This window comes from Balaenoptera musculus, chromosome 5 (genome assembly GCF_009873245.2).
Source record: "Balaenoptera musculus isolate JJ_BM4_2016_0621 chromosome 5, mBalMus1.pri.v3, whole genome shotgun sequence".
Lineage (NCBI taxonomy): Eukaryota > Metazoa > Chordata > Mammalia > Artiodactyla > Balaenopteridae > Balaenoptera > Balaenoptera musculus.
In genome coordinates, this window is record NC_045789.1 from 106436169 (window position 1) to 106453743 (window position 17575).

The following is a 17575-nucleotide window of genomic DNA, read 5'->3' on the forward strand; positions in this document are numbered from 1 at the left end:
TGCCCACAGATAAGATAGGGCGAGTACTACTGTTATCAGGATCAGCATCATCCTGTACATTTAAAAACAAAGGAGTCCTCTTGGCACAATTAGAGAGCTAATCATTGACCGAACACACAAAGGAAGGATGAGAATCCATTAAAAGTTTTCTAGAGTCAGTGCTATAAGTATGCTATTAGGCTCCACTTAAAGGGTATTAAGATTCTCTAAAGGTGGATTTAAAGATAGGTACAGGTATCCCCTGCTTTTTGAAAGTTCGCTCTACGCCACTTCACTTTTACAAAAGACCTACATTAGTACCTGTTTTTGCTAACAGAAAGAAATCCGAAGAGGATTTTCACTTCTACAAAAAAAGGCAAAAATCGAAAACAGCATTCGGTGTGTTTTTCAGCAGCTGTTATAGAGGCAGCAAGCACCCCTGAGCAGTGAGAGTGGCCCGGCCAAGCTCCTTCCCTGGGAACTACTCATCATCTCAGCAGCAAGCTGCCATAGCTTTGAACTGTGTCTGTGAGCACCTGTGCTTCCTCTCCATTTATTTTGTGCATTCATTATTAGCAAGATGTATCCTAAGGTATTGCTTCTTTGTTTTATGCCATTTCGGCTTACGAATGGTTTCATAGGACTGCTCCCTTTCTGGATAGTGGAGAAACCTGTACTACCTATCCTGATCAACTATAAAATGAACAGGGTAATCTATAGTATACCTATGAGGCATAGACAGAGAGACACGGTATATGCAGCAAGCACTGTGGTAATCACCTTGTAAAGATACAACTGAAGCACAGATTAGAAATAGCCCTTTCTTAGAGCCTCAGAGTAAACTGGTGATAAATCTTAAGTTTGAACTTCATTATCTGTAGCTCAGACTGGTTGTTTCTTTGCAATTGAAACCAAGTCGTTGCCAATTTACTTTTATAAATATCTATTTTGTTGTTGTTTAAACAAAGCAATGCATGTGCATGGTTAAAAAAAGTCCCCACCTCTCTCCAATCCAGCTCCACTCTAGGGCAACCCACCTACGCCTCCTTAACTTACTTTAGATCTAGATGTTATCTTCATCTCCCTAAATAATATATTTATATGGTTAGTTTTTAATTTACAATTTTAGAATATTGTCTACTGATTCCAGCTCTGAGAGGTAAGTTTAGTTTATTTGACCGCAACCTATTCCCTTTAAATTCTCTATTGGCCAATCTTAATACTTCACAGCTTTATTCCTTGCTCCACCAAACATATACAGTATTTCTTGACTCAGCTAACTGGCTTTTTACCTCTCTTTCTTCATCCTTCTCTCTTCTAATTTTATCTTCTGCACTTTTATTTTTTCAAGGCTCATAAAATGTTCTATAATCACACTGAGTTTTCTATGCTTTTCCTGTTAGTATATTTCCTAAGATTAAGAAAAACCTGAATTACTTGTTAAACAGATCGCTGGACCCCCGTATCTAATCAGAATCTTAAGGAGAGAAATCTGGATATCTGTATTATTAGCAAGCACCCCCAAATAATTCATATAGTCAGGCAAGTTTAAGAAGCACTGTCTGTGTGTTGATTTTTGGCCAGGTAGAATGTCATAAACAAATTTCCTTTCTTGTTCAGCTTCTATGACTTGTGCTTCTAATTTTCTTCCTTCCATTGTCAGTCATAATAATATCTATCAATTATTCAAATGTCTCACAGCTTCCATAAGAACTATGGAATTCTCTCTCTACCCAAATAGCTCCCTTTGGAAATCTCATTCTTCCTGTTGCAATCTGGATTGGAAGTTTTCTTGGCACCCTTAGACTCTGCTTTGTTGGTTTCCAGCTTAGATCTGTTTTCTGGATTCCATGCATTCACCTTTTTTGGTTTACTTACATGTTTTGCAGAAGCATATCCTTAACTTGTGTTGTGTAAGAAAGGATGCATGGGAGGTAAATTTCCCAAGCCCTTAAATGTCTGAAACGTCTTGATTCAGTCTTCACCCTAGATTAATGGTTGCCTGGGTAAATTCTAGGAGGAAAATAATTTTCTCAGAATTTCAAAGGCATTACTCCAGTCTCCGAGCTTTCAGCACTGCTGGTTAAGTCAGATACCGGTTTGATTCTCAGTCCTTTGCAGGTGACCTGTTCTCCCTCCCCACCCCCGACCCCAACCCCAGGGACTTTTAGGGTCTTCTTTATAAAAGTTTCAGTTTTCAGAGATTTCACAAGAAAGTGTCTGGGACTCAGAACACTTGGGTACTTAAATTCTTAGGTCTCTTCCACTATTCCTTTGAAAATTCTTCTTCATTTTGTCTGTTCTTTTTTTCTGGAACTCATATTAGCCAAATGTTAGACTTCCTAGATTAAATCTCTATGTCTCTTCTTTCTTCCTCATTTTTTTGCTGTCTCAGACATTTTGTTCTACTTTCTGGTAGATTTCTTTACCTTACGTTCTAACTTCTCTGTATCAGCTTTCTAGGACTGCTATACCAAATTAGCACACACTTGGTGGCTTAAAACAACAGAACACCATTCAACCCACTACACCGTCCACTGACTTCTTTGTCTTAACAATCACATTTTTAATTTCCAAGAGTTCTTGTTCTTTGATTGCCTTTTCTTCATAGCCTCCTCTTCCTTCTTAATGGGTGCCATCGCTTCTGAAATCTCAGAGGACACCCATGCGACTTTGAAAAATTCAAGTTCTCTTTCTACTTTCTTTTTTTCCCATTTAGCTTATAAGGTTTTCTTAAAATTATTCATTCAGTAAATATTTACTGAACACATACAGTATACCAAGCACTGTTTTAGGTACTAGGTATACAAACTCCTTGCTTTTATTCCTTGCTTATATTCTGGTGGGGGAGGCGATATATAGGAGCGATGAAGATGTTTTTAACTCTAGCAGGTACAGGGCAAGAAGAGAGGGAAAAAGAGAAATATGGAAATGCCAGGGAAGATCTCTCTGATAGGTAACACTTCAGCACAGAGCTGAATGAAGTGAGGACGTGAGTCAAGCAGACATCTAGACAGGAACACTGCATGCAGAGCAAACTCAGAGGCAAGAATATGCATGGCATGTCTGAGAAACAGCCAGGAGGCCAGGATGGCTGGAGCACAGTGATCAAAAGGAAGAGTGGTAAGCAATGAATTCAGAGGGGAAGCCCAGTATCCGGTCACACAGGAACTTGTATACGAGGAGCAGAACCTGGCACGATCAGACTTACGTCTTAAAGAATCAAGATGACTGCTGGTGGAAAGCAGACTTCAGGGGACAGTGGTGGAGGCAAGGTGAAGGATCAGGAAGCTACTGCAATTGGTCAAGTGAAAGACAGTGGTGACATGGATATAGTGGCAAGGGTGGGAGTGGAGAGAATTGTCTTCTGCATACATTTCAAAAGCTGGACTGAAGGGAGAAACTAATGAACTAGATATGGGCTAAGAGTAGTGGTGGCCACAACAGTGATTCCTAAGTTACTGCTTATAGGTGAGAAGACAGAAAGAAATAGTTGGGTGGGGGTAGGGGACCAGGAGCTCTGTTTTGTATACGTTAACCTTGAGATGCTTCTTAGACGTTTCAGTGGAAATACAGAGTACATTTACTGCATCTGTAAATCTTGAGCTCAAGAAGAGACTAGGGCTAATGTTACACATCTGGGAGGCATAGATGGTATCTCAAGCTACAGGACTGGATGGGATCATCTACAGCAAAAACAACAACAGAAACTCCAGACCATGGGCCCAAGCCAGCACATGGCCTGTTGTTATTTTTATAAATAACCTTTTGTTGGGACACAGCCATACCCATACTTTTACTCTCTGGTTGCTTTTGCCCTGCAACGCAGAGTTAAGTAGTTGTAAGAAACCACAGGTTTTGCAAAGCCTAAACTATTTACTATCTGGCCCTTTTCAGAAAGGGCTTGCCAACCCCTGCCCTAGAGAGAGAACAGATAGATAAGTGGGCTAAGAACTGAGTCCTGGGCCGTTTCAAAGGTTAGAGTTCAGATCAGAGGATCCAGCAAGGGAGACTGATGAAGGAGAAGCCATCAAAAGAAGATAAAAGCACCGTCCCAGAAGGAAAAAGAAAACATTTCAAGGAAGAAAGAGGGCTTCATTGTGAAAATACTGTTGAGAATTCACATGAGATGAGAATTTTAAATTTATCATTAAATTTGCCACATGGAGGTCACTTTTTTTTTTCCTGTCCTACAGAGCTTTATTTGAGGGATCCACACAAAGGATATCTGCCTCACTTCCATAGCTTCTTGATGGACATGTTTTTCTCACTCTCCTTTTGCATGACCTTGGCTACTGCCATCTCAAAGTCCTCCTGGGTGACGTGGACTCCCCGCTCCCATAGTGCGTACAAGCTGGCTTCAGTGCACACAACCTTCACTTCAGCCCCTGACGCTCCTGGCATGAGCTCAGCAATTTTTCTCAGGTTAATCCCCCGGGTCAGGTTCATTTTCCAAGAATGGATCTTCAAAATATCCAGCTGGGCCTCCTCATCGGGGGTGGGAATTCAATTTTTCTGTCGAGGCACCCTGGGCGTTGCAGTGCCGAGCCCAGGATATCAATCCTATTAGTCGCCATGATGACCTTGATATTCTTGGTGGCCTCGAAGCCATCCAGCTGGTTGAGCAGCTCCAGCTTCGTGCGCTGGACTTCACTGTCCCCTCTGGAGCCTCCCTCCAGCAGTGAGGAGCCGGTGGGGTCAATTTCGTCCATGAAGGTGATAGATGGAGCGTGTTCTCGGGCCATAACAAACAGCTCCCTCACCATTCTTGCTCCTTCCGCAATGAATTTCCGTACCAATTCAGTGCCAGAGACACGAATGAAGGTACAGTCTGTATGATGAGTCACAGCCCGGGCCAACATTGCCTTCCCAGTGCCTGCGGGTGCCTACGGCAGCACTCCCTTGGGCTGCGCGATGCCCAGCGTTTCAAAGAGTTCAGGATGCTTTACGGGCACCTCGATCACTTCTTTGAGCTCCTTGATCTGCTTGTCCAGTCCACCAATCATCTCTTAAGTTGAATCTGGCACCTTCCCCACCATCATCAGTGACACCAGTGGGTCTACCTTGTTGGGTAGGATCTTGTGCAGAGTGTAGCTGTCATTTCTGAGAGCCACCCGGCAATTGGGTGTCACATCATTGATGTCGATGTTCTTGTCCACGTCTACGACAAACTTGCCCTCAGGATGTACCTTAACCAACACTTTCTTCTTATCCATGGTCCGGACTACTTCCCCCACAGAGGAGCCCTTTCCCTGCAGCAGCTGTAGCTCTTCCTGCAACAGGCGAACTTTTGCATTAATCTCATTCCTCTGTGCCTGCAGCCTCCGGAGATTTTGGCTCCTATCATTCACAATCAGCTGGAGTTCCTCAGTCTTGGACAGATAATATTGGCAGAGTCCACTGCCTGCCTTCCCCTCTTCCAGCTCCAGCTGCTCTGGTCCATCAAGCGCCATCTTCCCTCTTCCGCGGAGACCGCGGGCATCAGAGTCGCCTTGGCACCAGGCCGAGGACACCTTTTGGCAAAGCAGTTTGGCAGACAGAGGATAAAAACCTGGCTGAAAGTGATCCCTGACAATTTGGTTTATATTTAATAAGAGGCTAGAAAAGACTGATGTGCACGCAGAGAGGCTTGTTGAACGGCCAGCTTCCCTCAGAGATGTGTGGGTAAGAAGCTGGCTGTGACACTGGGGCGTTCCCTAAATGCCACAGAGCCCAGAGCTCTGCCGAGCAGCAACACCGTCAGGCTGGGCTACTGACCTCCAAACACCTTCTTCAATTTCTGCAGAAGGAACCAGCACATCGCCTAAGCCCCAGGCCTGCATGGTAAACATCTGTGTGCTATTCCATAATAAAACTTAAACTGCTCCCCCTGTGTCAGGCTCCATGTCTCTCTCTCTCTCCCTCCAATCTGACATCAACATGTCCACAAACTCTCTAAGGTTCTGCAAAGCAGTTCAGCTTCTTCCGAAACTACAGCTCCCTCAGCACATAGACTTCAGCTGGGACTGCCTCCGTGCTGCTTCATCAATAACCACATCTCCATCTGCTTTTCTTCCTTTATAAATACCTTGAAATCACTGGCTCTGATGGCTCCTTCTTATTTGTTGTTTCAGGGTTATCCTTTTTTATCCACCTACTATCACTTTAATAGGATATTTATGAGGAGGGAGATAAGACAAACAATTGTAGTCACCCTACCATCTTGTCTTGGTATTTCACTTTGTCAAAAATCAGACTACATACCTACTAGGCATAAGCTAATGAATTCTATCAGGCCCATCAATATACATTAGACATTGCCAAATAGTGTCAAAACTTTCCCTTCGACTGGACTGAAATGAGATTTTATTCTATCATTTTGTAAGTAATCTATATGTTTTTCTCTTATAACAGCAAGTTGTATCAGGATGAAAGTTTATTACTTGTATTAGCAAGTGAGGAAACTGAATGGATTGCAAAACTTATACCTGATTATATATGTGATACACATTAAATAGCTATATGTATGCTAAGTACCAACATATTATTACGTATCATTACTAAAAGCATTTATAGAGATTCTTATTGGAAGCTGTGGCAATGACAAAAACCAAATAAATATAATTAACATTTCTATATCCACACAATAACCATTAAGATCTACTGTGTCAATTCAAGTTTTATGATATGGGCCAAATTAAAAAAAAAAAAGTTACAGAAACTCATATTTAAGACTCAAACACATGTTTCATGTAATTCAGTAAATTTTATTAAGTCCAAATGTGTGGTACATTCAATGGCAGATTCCTCCTACTATTCAAATGACATACTTAAAAAACAAAACATATAGTAATTTCAACATAAGCATAGTCTTACTACAAATGATAAAACAAATTCATTGTTAAAGAACTGCATGATTCGTTCTCACACTAAATAAAAGCAACCTGAATTATCTACAGCACTATTTCTCTAAGTGAACCAGTCACCTATGCCATAGTAAAAAAAAAAATCCAAATTATGAAAAGTGTAGCTTCTCCTCATCCTTTCGGAAAAGTTAAAAAATCTAAAATAATGAATTTTCAAGTTATTAACAAAACAAAAACATGTAGACTACCAAAGAATATTGGCATGCAGTGCTATGTCTTTGGTCCCATATGTACAAGTCTTACTTCGTTATGATTTCCCAACTAATTCAAAAGACTGCAAGTCAGTACCCATTAAAGCTATAAGACTTGGAATTAATAAATCAGGACTTACTCAAAGTATGCAATTCTATCCACATCCCATTGTTCTCATCCTTCACAAAATATAACAAGAATTTTGGTCTTAAAGTCAAAAGGGAAAAAGAAATAATTCATATTAAACATTAACCATGTGCCATGTGTGAGACACTGATAGTCTTTACAAACATGGTCTCATTTAACGGCCACAGCAATTCTATAAAATCATCAGTGCTATCCCCATTTTACAGATGGAGAAATGGAGCTAAGGGATGTCAAGTGATGCCTAAAAGAGTCAAGCCAGGGCTACAACCTAAGTGTTTTGACTATTTGTCTAGGACCCAATGCTTCTCAAATAGAATTCCATCAAACTCTAGAGTTACTAAGATGTCAACAAATGTTCTGAGAAACAGGGGCTCTTGGATTCAAAAGTTTGGGACAAGTTACTTTACATAAGAATTTCCAACAACCTTAATATGCACATTGTGACTCCCCAAGGTGATAAAATGAGAAGTGTTTTGCTAATTTATTAAACCATTAAGTTCTTCCTTTAAAGAAAGCCTAGTAACATACCATGGGATGCTTGTGCTCAACTAAGCAGTTTGGAAATGATCAAGTCCAATCTCCTCTTTCCATGGTTTAATAAAATGAGGTACAGAGAGGTTCAATTACTCATGCAACGCCACACAAAAAGTTAATTACAGGGCCAGGAGGCCTCATGATTCCCACCAGGATGTTTTTTCCCCTGTCACCCTGTCTCACTTCAATACTGTTCCCACAAAGTTCAACATCAATCAAAAGGAAAAAAAAAAGTATTGCATCTATCATTTATTCTAATTCTTCTGAATGATGGTAAAGAGAACCACTTACAGAAATGAAATGCTAAAAAGTCTACCTCCCAACTGCACTCGTATTTCATAGGCTTGGGATACATTTGGAAATGTGGGAAATGATTCCACTGTAATAATGCTAAATAATACTTTTCAGCCAAGTAGTGCTATATTCATGTTCTTCTTTGAAGGGAGAGAACTGCACCATACTACTGCACATAGATACTGCCAGAGTATAAAATATACAATTTGTGACCATCTTTATAAAGAGCAAATTATTCATTGTTCCCCATTACCCCTTAATCCTAAAGGGGCTTCCTTTCACTTTGTCCAACCCCTTCCAGCAAGCAGTAAACAGTCCTGGGCCAAGGATGCCATCTGGCGTTTAGTTCAGGAAGTGTTCAACCCAACAATACCTTCCAACGACTATCTCACCACCTGGCCCCTCCCCCAAACCACATTCTCCTTTCTTCCAATTTTTGCCCATTTACCTCAGTAAAACCTTTTTTCTTCTTTTCTGTCATTTGTTCCAACTGAGTGAAAAAAATATATATGTATTTTATTTGTGGCATTCCAGTTAAAGAAAATCGTGAGTCTGAAATACACTTGCAGCTAAAGAAACAAACCACAGCGAGAGGCCAATATAGCCTCAAAAATGCCTAATAGAGGCCCGGCCCCAGTAGATAATGTTAAGAGTATCTATTATTCATCCTATGTCTCCAAGGACTATCAGCACTAAGAAGGACCTTTACGATCACTGGTAGGTCAACTGCTTCATTTTACAGCTAAAGAAACTGAACATGTAAGAAATGAAGCCATCACCTGGCCAATCAGCACACAGTGAGTTACAGCAGAGCGAGAACCAAGGCCTAGGACTCCCCATGCCAAAGTCAGTGCTCAGTGGGTTACACCATATGCTCCAGGATCCTCAAGACTGTTTTTTCTCAGCCAACATTCAAATAATTTTATTTGAGTTTTTTAGTGTTTTTATACTTTCCTTAATTATATTGATATTACCAATCTCTTGAGCTCAGGGCCCATAACTAAAATTTCCTCAGTGCCACATCTAACAGTGTCCAGCTTTTATAAATATTTATTGACTTTTTGGTCTATCATTTATTACTGTATTACTTTCACCATTTTATGAGTTAGACAGCTTTTATCTACTTTAAAACCTAACTGCCATTTTGTAACACTGTTTCTATGGAAAGTTGTTTCTCAAACCCCCACTTTGTAACCTTTTGGAACAATCCGTTCAGAAATTTGGGGCTTCTTGTTAAAGGCTCCTTTCTACCTGATCAGTCTTGACCAAATTAGGATGGAAAAGAATATGGAGTCAATTCTGAAGAAAATGGGAACTTTAGTATCAACTGCATTATAACCACAAAACTATGCAAATTCAGTTTCCTCTCCCATAAAATACTCCTCGACCCTAAGCTCAGATAGGATACGTATAAACATTTTATAAATTACAGGTATCAATAATGATCACAAGTATTATTAACAATAGAATTTATATTCTAGACCTGGTGACTAATCACTTTGCATACACTATGCCATGTAATTCTTACAGCCCTATTTTACAGACGAGAAGAACTAAGGCTCAGCAAGTTAGGAAACTCGTCCAGGGTCCCAGAGCTAAGAGCTAAAGAATCCAGGATTCGAGCTGAGATCTGAAATTCTCTAGAGCTGGTGTTCCTAATAGGTGGGCGATAAGGCAAGGTCGACTTTACAGAAAAAAAGGTACTACTCCCCTCGGGGCTCTGAAATCAGTGAGGCATGAAAGCAACTCAACCAACCTCGCTATTTCACATCATAGCTAACCTACACAGTGAAATATCGGGGTGCAAAGAAAAATGAGAGTAATGGAGACCTGGGTGTTTTCCCATCTTAGTTGGCCAGGTCAGCGCCCCAAGTCGCTTCGCCCTCTGGGTTTGCTCAATTTGCGGAGGAGAAGGAGCTACTTTGGAACCAGCGGGGCTCTTGATCGTGGATCGCATTCAAGGTGCAAACTCGCGAGTATAAATTCACGTTGCTGGGAGATCCTTCATCAGAGTCCCCGCCCTGAAAAAGAACCACTGCACCCGGCATCTCCGAAGTCCCTCCTGCCTCTCCAATCGCAGGCGTCCCTCAGCAGGAGGAGTTTTGTTACGTCCACTGGGAGGGGGAGGGGGAGGGGAGGAGGAAGGCGGCTAACCGGTGGACTCTGCTCCTCGCGTTCGGAGTCAACGCGAACCCAGAAGAGTGACGCGGGCTGGGCTAACGGCTGCCGGCCGGGGCAGGTGACCGGGCGCGCTCCCACGCGCTCCGCCCGCGGCTCGGGGAGGGCGGTTGGCCGCACCCAGGGCCCAGGCCGCGCCTGCGTCTCCGCGCTCCGCGTTTGGGGACTTAGTCCGCCGACCCCATCTCTGGCAGCTCCCATGGCTCGGCCCTGGCCCCCGCGTGCGGGAAAGTGACCTGAACCGCGCGGCGATCGCTGCGGTCCCGAAAGAGGGAGGGATGGAGGCCGCGCTCTCATCCCGAGCCTCCGGCGCGGCGCGCGGTGGGACCCCCGCGAGCTACTTACTGAAAAAGAGGCGGTAACCGGGAGAGTGGGGCTGGCCGCGCTCCTCTGTGCGGTAAAAAGCCATGGCGCGGCGCGGCCCGGGCCCTGCGCTCGCTCCCCGCGGCAGGCGGGCGGCGGCGGCTGCGGCGGCGGCAGCCGGGGCGCCCAAGCGCCAGGCCCAGCTGGTGCGCAGCAGTGGCAGCAGCACGCGCATGGCGTAGACCCGGGTCCGGCTTCGCGCGGGTGGTGCCGGGGGACCGGCCCGGTCGCACGCCGGCGCCCCCTACCGCCCGGAGTCGTCGCTCCCGGCCCGGGGCTTGGAAGCCCGCTCCAGCCAGGCTGGCCCTGGAGACCGCTCTTTGAAATTAGAGCGCCCGGTGAATTGACAGTAATACACACGGTACACGCAGCGAGACCGGGGTTCAGAGATAATCAAAACAAGGTCCACCGCCCCAGAGGAGCTCACTGCCACTTATTAATGCATACATGCATTCACTCCTTTACTCATCCATACAGTATTTACTATCATAATATTGTTTTTATTATAGTGATTTAATATTGAATGATTACTCTGTCCCAAGCACTGCTCTAGATCCTGTCCAATGTAGGAGAAAAGCATGCACGCACGTAAAAACATCACTTTGAGACATAATGATCAGGCCTCCTTGTGAGGACTTGACCTTGACGTGACTTATAGAGCCAAAAAACGGTAACTTCCTCAAATGCCTTCTCCTCCATGAAGCCTTTTTCTATTTAACCGAAGTAGAGGTGATTTATCCTTCCTTTTTCTTACATTTTCATTCCTACAATGGCACTGGGTACTGTACCTAAATGTTTGTGAGCTTATCTCATTCTCCGTTTCACCCTGACCGGCCCACTGGATTGTCTACGTGCCAAGCACTTAAGACTTGAGATTTAGCATTTTTGAAGAATGGAACATCCATCATGTCTTGCATAGATAATGGCTCCTTCGTTGTTGAGTTAAATTGTTCCTGGAACTCCTTTTCTACCAGATCTTTCTCATGAGCATATGAAATTCTGGTTATCGACTTTTTGGAAAAACTTCTGAAAACATCTTCTGTAGACTGGTATCCTATTCAACCCTCCCCCATCCCTAAACAAGGCAACCACTCATCTTCTTACTCTCTCCATAGTTTTATCTTTTCCAGAATTCATATAGTTGGAATATACAGTATGTAGCCCTTCAGATTGACCTCTTTCACTTAGTAACATGCAATTAAGGTTCCTCCATGTCTTTTCATGCCTTAATACCTCTTTTCCATTTGAGCACTGAATAATAGTCCGTTTGTTTATTCATTCACCTACTAAAGGACATCTTGGTTGCTTCTCAGTTTTGGAAATTTTGAGTAAAGTTGCTATAAACATCCATGTGCAGGTTTTTGTGTGGACATAAGTTTTTCATTCATTTGGTAAGTACCAAGAAGCATGATTGCTGAATCATATGGTAAGAGTAGTTTAGTCTTATAAGAAACCACCAAACTGTCTTCCAAAGTGGTTTTAGCATTTTTCCACTCCCATCAGCAATTCATGAGAGTTCCTGTTGCTTCCCATTCTTGAAGAATTTGGTGTTGTCAGTGCTTTGAATTTTAGCCATTCTAATTAATAGGTGTGCAGTGGTATCTCACTGTTGTTTTAATTTGCAATACCCTAATGACATGTGAAGTTGAACGTCTTTTCATATGCTTATTTGCCATCTGTATATCTTTGGTCAGGCATCTGTTCAGATCTTTTCCACATTTTTTAATGGGGTTGCTTGTTTTCTTATTGTTGAGTTTTTAGAGTTCTTTGCATATTTTAGATACCAGTCCTTTATTAGACATGTGTTTTGCAAAGATTTTCTGCCAGTCTGCTTAAGATTTCAACTTAACTTCTCTTTTAATATTATCTTAGTCGGTTTTTAGAGTTGAACATATTACATTCTTTTTCTTTCAAGTACAAATAACTTCTTGCTTTAAATACATCATAATGACAGATCATGTAACATTTTTACAGCATTTTTGAATGAAATTATATAGGTAGTAAAGAGGGGGCCTTAAGTCAAAAACTTACCCTACAATATTTTCCTATGCAAGAAGAAAAAAATTAAGATTAGAATTAAGTTCAGCTGGGAGAACCAGAAAACAAAAACCAAAACAAGAATATTAGTGGCTTAAATAAAATAGTTGCTTATTTCTCTCTCATGTAAAAGTCCAAAGGTATGTATACTAGATAAGTATGGCAGCTCTGCTCCACAAAGTTTTTGTATTGTCATGGTGATAACTTTGTTTCTCAATAGAATAATAGTATTTAAGTGAGAAATGATACAGAACTTTGACATGTATTTAGAAGGAAAACGTGTTGCTGACAAATAGCGGATGAACATGAACTCTAGATAATATTTAGAAATATTATTGAACATTTATTTGATAGTATGACAAAATTTAAACGTTTGGTAACATAAAAATATTTTTAAAGTTGCCCTTTTAGATAAAGTATTCAAAAAGCCAGTGAAATATCACAGTCTATGTGTTCCTAAACAGATAAGTTAGAAAATGTTCAGAATTGTTTTAAAATTCTCATTTCTTTTATTGACTACTGCTGTATTTCATGGCCCAGCTCCCAAAGCCAGCTATTGGCTAGCAAGCATGAGCAACGGTAATTAGCAATTTTTTAATTTGCTTATTTATTATGTTGTAGGTAAGGATAATCATTCATTTTAGAGACATATGTGCTTTTATAAAAGTCAACACACGAATGACTACTCCACAATTCTAAAATTCTTTTATTTCCTGCTAGGATAATCCAGCATTTCAGAAAATGACAACTACAACCATGGTAGATTTTGTGTTACGTTTACCAATGTTAGAAGCAGAAACAGAACTGGATTCGCTAATTAACTAACTTTGCTTTAGCTCCAACTCTCATCTCCACCACAGTTTCATAATTGTGGGAGTTACTGGGATGTGCCCCCTTTAATGAAGGGCTATTTGCTTCGGCTGTCAGCCTTTCCAGGAACAGCCTTAGCTGCTTTGTCCAAGTCATGCCCCTCTCCAGGGAAGCCCATCCAATCACTGGGGTTATAAAGGCCGATGATTTTGACCCTACACTGGGCGACTCTAACTGGCCTTTTAAGCTCTAGGGTGTCCTGCAGGGTCAGCTGAACTTGTTGCTGGGCCTGCATCACAGCTCAACTTCTCCTTCTACCCAGTGTCACTTTCTTGCCTTCACTTTCATGTACCAGTCCCAAGGGTACAACCTAGTAAACACTGTACATACCACACTTGATCTCAAAGTCTGCTCTTCAGAGAATCCAACCAGTGAAAAGAATTCCATCTTCAATAAGAGCTGTCTGCATTGTTTCAAACTCAACATGTCCCAAGGCAAATTTATCATTTTATCTCCAAGTTAATCTCCCACTTTTATTTCCTTTTATCTGAGAATAACATCACATGTTCTTTTGTTGCTGTTGTTGTTGTTCTCCTTCTGTAGAGAAAATTAAGTGATTTTTTTGGACTCTTCTCTCATTATTCCATTACTTCCAATCAGGCATCAAATTTTGTAAATTTTTTCAAATCCAACATTCCTTTCTATATCCACTGCCAGGACTAACGTCTGGGTCCTTATCACCTGATATTTGAGTCATTGTCAATATCTAGACATACCTTGTCTTTTATGTCCTATTCTGGTTCCTCCTGCATGCTATTCTAAACGTTTTCCTAAACCATCAGTTTATAGAATCAATTCTCTATTCAAGAACCTCTGGTGTGTTTTATCAGCATAAACTCTGGAAATGTTATTTAATGGTTTCGTGTGTATTTGTCTTTACTCTCCAACTTGTAAACTCCTAGAATTGAGACTTGCTGCCTGACAATAGCAGGGGATGTCAATGATGCAAGCCCATCATTGGGCTAAATTTGAAATAATTAAATATTATGTAATAAATATTACCTTCAGAAATGCATATTTAAAATCTTTAAAGAACTTTAACCTGGTTTACCTATTATTTCTTCTTATTGCTATTACACACTCTTAATTCTGATTCTTAAATATTTCAGTAAATTGTAGGGAATGAAAGATGAGGATTTAAATGATTAACAATAAGTGAAAACTTATTTAATAAAATTCCTTACTTACTTTTCTGAATGCAAGATAAACTAGGTAACACTCTAAAATGTAATTTACAAAATAACAAGTGTCAATATTTCATTTTAAGTAAACATTTCATATTCTAAAAATGCTTAATATTTTTGTCGGTTTCTTCAAATCAGGATGCACATAACTTGTTGGCAGTTAGGAATAAATATGTTTCCAGAGTTAAGGAAATCCATTGGCAAGAGGGCCCTTAGAACTATATGCTGGATTCTCCCAATGGGTAACTACAAGTATTAGGAAACTTTATGCTGTTAATTTGAGGAAGAATTCTCTCAGGAAAATTCTTCTCTTCATCATTTTCTAAAGAAAGCCATCCTTTAACACCACTCAGCCATAAAGAAGAATGATATTTTGCCATTTGCAACAACATGGATGGACTTGGAGGGCATTACGCTAAGTGAAATAAGTCAGACAGAGAAAGACAAATACTGTATGATATCACTTATATGTGGAGTCTAAAAAATACAACAAACTAGTGAATATAGCAAAAAAGAAACTCACAGATATAGAAAACAAATTTGTGGTTACCAGAGGGAAGGGGGAAGGTGGGAAGGGCATGATAGGGGTAGGGGATTAGGCGATGCAGGCTACTATGTATAAAATAAATAAGCTACAAGGATGTATTGTACAACACAGGGAATATAGCCAATAGTTCATAATAACTACAAATGGACTATATCCTTTAAAGATTGTGAATCACTATGTTGTACAACTGAAAATTATATAGTATTGTACATCAACTATACCTCAATTTTTTTTTTTTAAAAAGTAAGTCATTGTGTTTAATGCTATGGAGAAATAATATGTCTAAGAATCAAACACCTGGAATGTTTGATCTCATTCTAAGAATATATAGATCGTTAGAAATTAGCCCACAACTTTATCTCAATAGGATTTTGTCTTGTTGAAACATCTGAATTTCAAAGGTTGATAGATCAACTAAGCTTTTTTTCTACGTCAGGAAACAATAAAATGATACAACCATCATGGTATATGCACAAAGAAATTTCCCTCTTTTTTATGGGAGAGTCTGCCTTATAGTTTTTAGCCTAATCAAGTTGGCACATGACAAAACCACTACTGTTGACAAAAACATTTTAGGATCTACGATCTAAGCAGGGAGTCTAACTAACTAGTGATGATATCTCCTATTGATCTTTTTGGGAACTTGGGTAGACCAGTCTCCTAATTTTAACTGTCATGAAATAATTGGAGATGCTGAAAGAACTCAGGTGCCCAAGAATGTGAACCTTGTTCACAACTGGAGTAGAAATATGTAAACCTTTCACCGACATTTCCAAGGAAGTTGGATATAGGAAAAGAAAACGACATTTATGGCAGACTGCTGGTTATTCTCTAATATTCAGTTTCCATTTTTTCTGTAGTAGTATGGCTCCTAATTTTCATCTGGGCTTATGACCACCCTGAAAAAGACTGCTAGTTTATAGTTAGTTATGGACAGTCAACTAAGTGCTGCTCAATGGGATGCAAGTATATGTGGTGTATGCAACTTCTGGGATGTGTTGTTAAGAGAAGGATACATCCTTCTTTTATTTCTTCTTTCTTGCTAGGTAGATTGAAGATGCTATGCTTGGAGCTGTAGCAGTCATTTTGAACTATGAAGGTTACCTCAGCAATGGAGATCGAATACATCAGAGCAACAGGATAGAAATAATGTGGCTCCCTCATATAGGAAAGCGCTGTATCACTTACCTCCAGACATTGGTGTTGACCAAAATCCTGACCACTGCCTAGGTACATGTAAGTACTAGTCTCTCTATATAAAGTTACATGATCACTATAGAGTCATCCTGGTAAGATTTCTACTTTCAGATTTTTGTGAGTAAAAGCTTGTTTCCATCAATTTTTTAAAATCTTGTCTATCTTGTTAACATTAATAACCAGAGGATGTTGTTTGTAGCCATGGAACAGAGAGAGGTTAACTAGTTTGAATTGGATCAGATCTTGTAATTGTGACTTAATTACTATAAATTAATTGACATCATTTACATAAAGATGTTTGTCTTCTCTTGCAAGAGCCAGAATTTTATGTTAGAATTATATTTTTCATGAATTGGTGTATTCATTGTGCTTATTAACATTTCATTTATTAGCTAATTTTTATTACAGTATTTTGATTATTATTTTTAAAATGGCTTCTCTTTTAATTAAAACTATTTCACTTAGTTTTTGCAAAGATCATAAGTGAACTTTTTTGCCCCTTTTTGTAAAATTGCTACTCTTCTCTTTTTATTTTTCAATCTATTTTTAATTAAAAAATTTATTGAGGTATTGTTTCAGGTGTACAACATAAAATTACTACTCTTCTTGCTTGCACTTTTCCAGATGAAACAACTGAAATATTTGATTTTCTTTAAAAGTTTTAATTTCTAATTAAAAAGTGTCCTATTTAATGCTCTCTTCTGGATTCTCTCATTCTGATTTATTACGAGAATTGACCTTCGTATTTGACAAGGAGGTCATTGATAACCCTGTGAAGGTGGAGGAAGCCGTTTGGACTGAGGTGAGGGAAGAATATGAAAAAGTGGAGATAGTGCCTGTAGACGTCTAAATATTAGGACATAGCTCTGGGTATCTTGAATAAAGAAAGTATCCTATATATTTGGTTTAAGTGAAAAAGAGATTTCCATTGCGTGTGACACATCTAACCACCTGACCAAGAGCAAAGCGTGGGTCTCTGAACCTCAGTTTTGGTGGTTCAGACCTCAGGATGCCTAACCGCAAATTGTAAGTTTTATTTTCTGAAGGGACACTGTTTCAAAGTTCTTTTCCTAACTCTACACTCTCAGAAGAGTCCCTGAGAACAAATCAATTTGTTGTAAGGCAATTGTTAAGCAGCTACTTGGAGG

General features: G+C 40.2%; 2 protein-coding genes and 1 pseudogene across 4 annotated transcripts in view; 1 reads left to right on the forward strand and 2 right to left on the reverse strand.

Annotated features, from left to right (window-relative positions):
- Positions 1–10787, reverse strand: part of PPA2 (inorganic pyrophosphatase 2) — an 85695-nt gene extending 74908 nt beyond the window's left edge. Inside the window, exon 1 of one of the 3 annotated variants that reach the window (XM_036852809.1) lies at positions 10575–10787. In XM_036852809.1, coding sequence (XP_036708704.1) covers positions 10575–10767 — 193 coding nt within the window. In that variant the 5' untranslated portion in view covers positions 10768–10787. The remainder of the gene's footprint in view (positions 1–10574) is intronic. The other 2 variants (XM_036852810.1, XM_036852808.1) reach the window with 2 other exon arrangements.
- On the reverse strand, positions 4177–5464 carry LOC118895549 (annotated as a pseudogene).
- On the forward strand, positions 6729–16951 carry LOC118895552. Its single transcript, XM_036852811.1, has 2 exons — positions 6729–10290; positions 16281–16951. Exons 1-2 carry the CDS (start codon positions 9865–9867, stop codon positions 16458–16460), a joined length of 606 nt encoding a protein of 201 aa, XP_036708706.1. The 5' UTR covers positions 6729–9864; the 3' UTR covers positions 16461–16951.
- Positions 16952–17575: the final 624 nt, after the last annotated feature.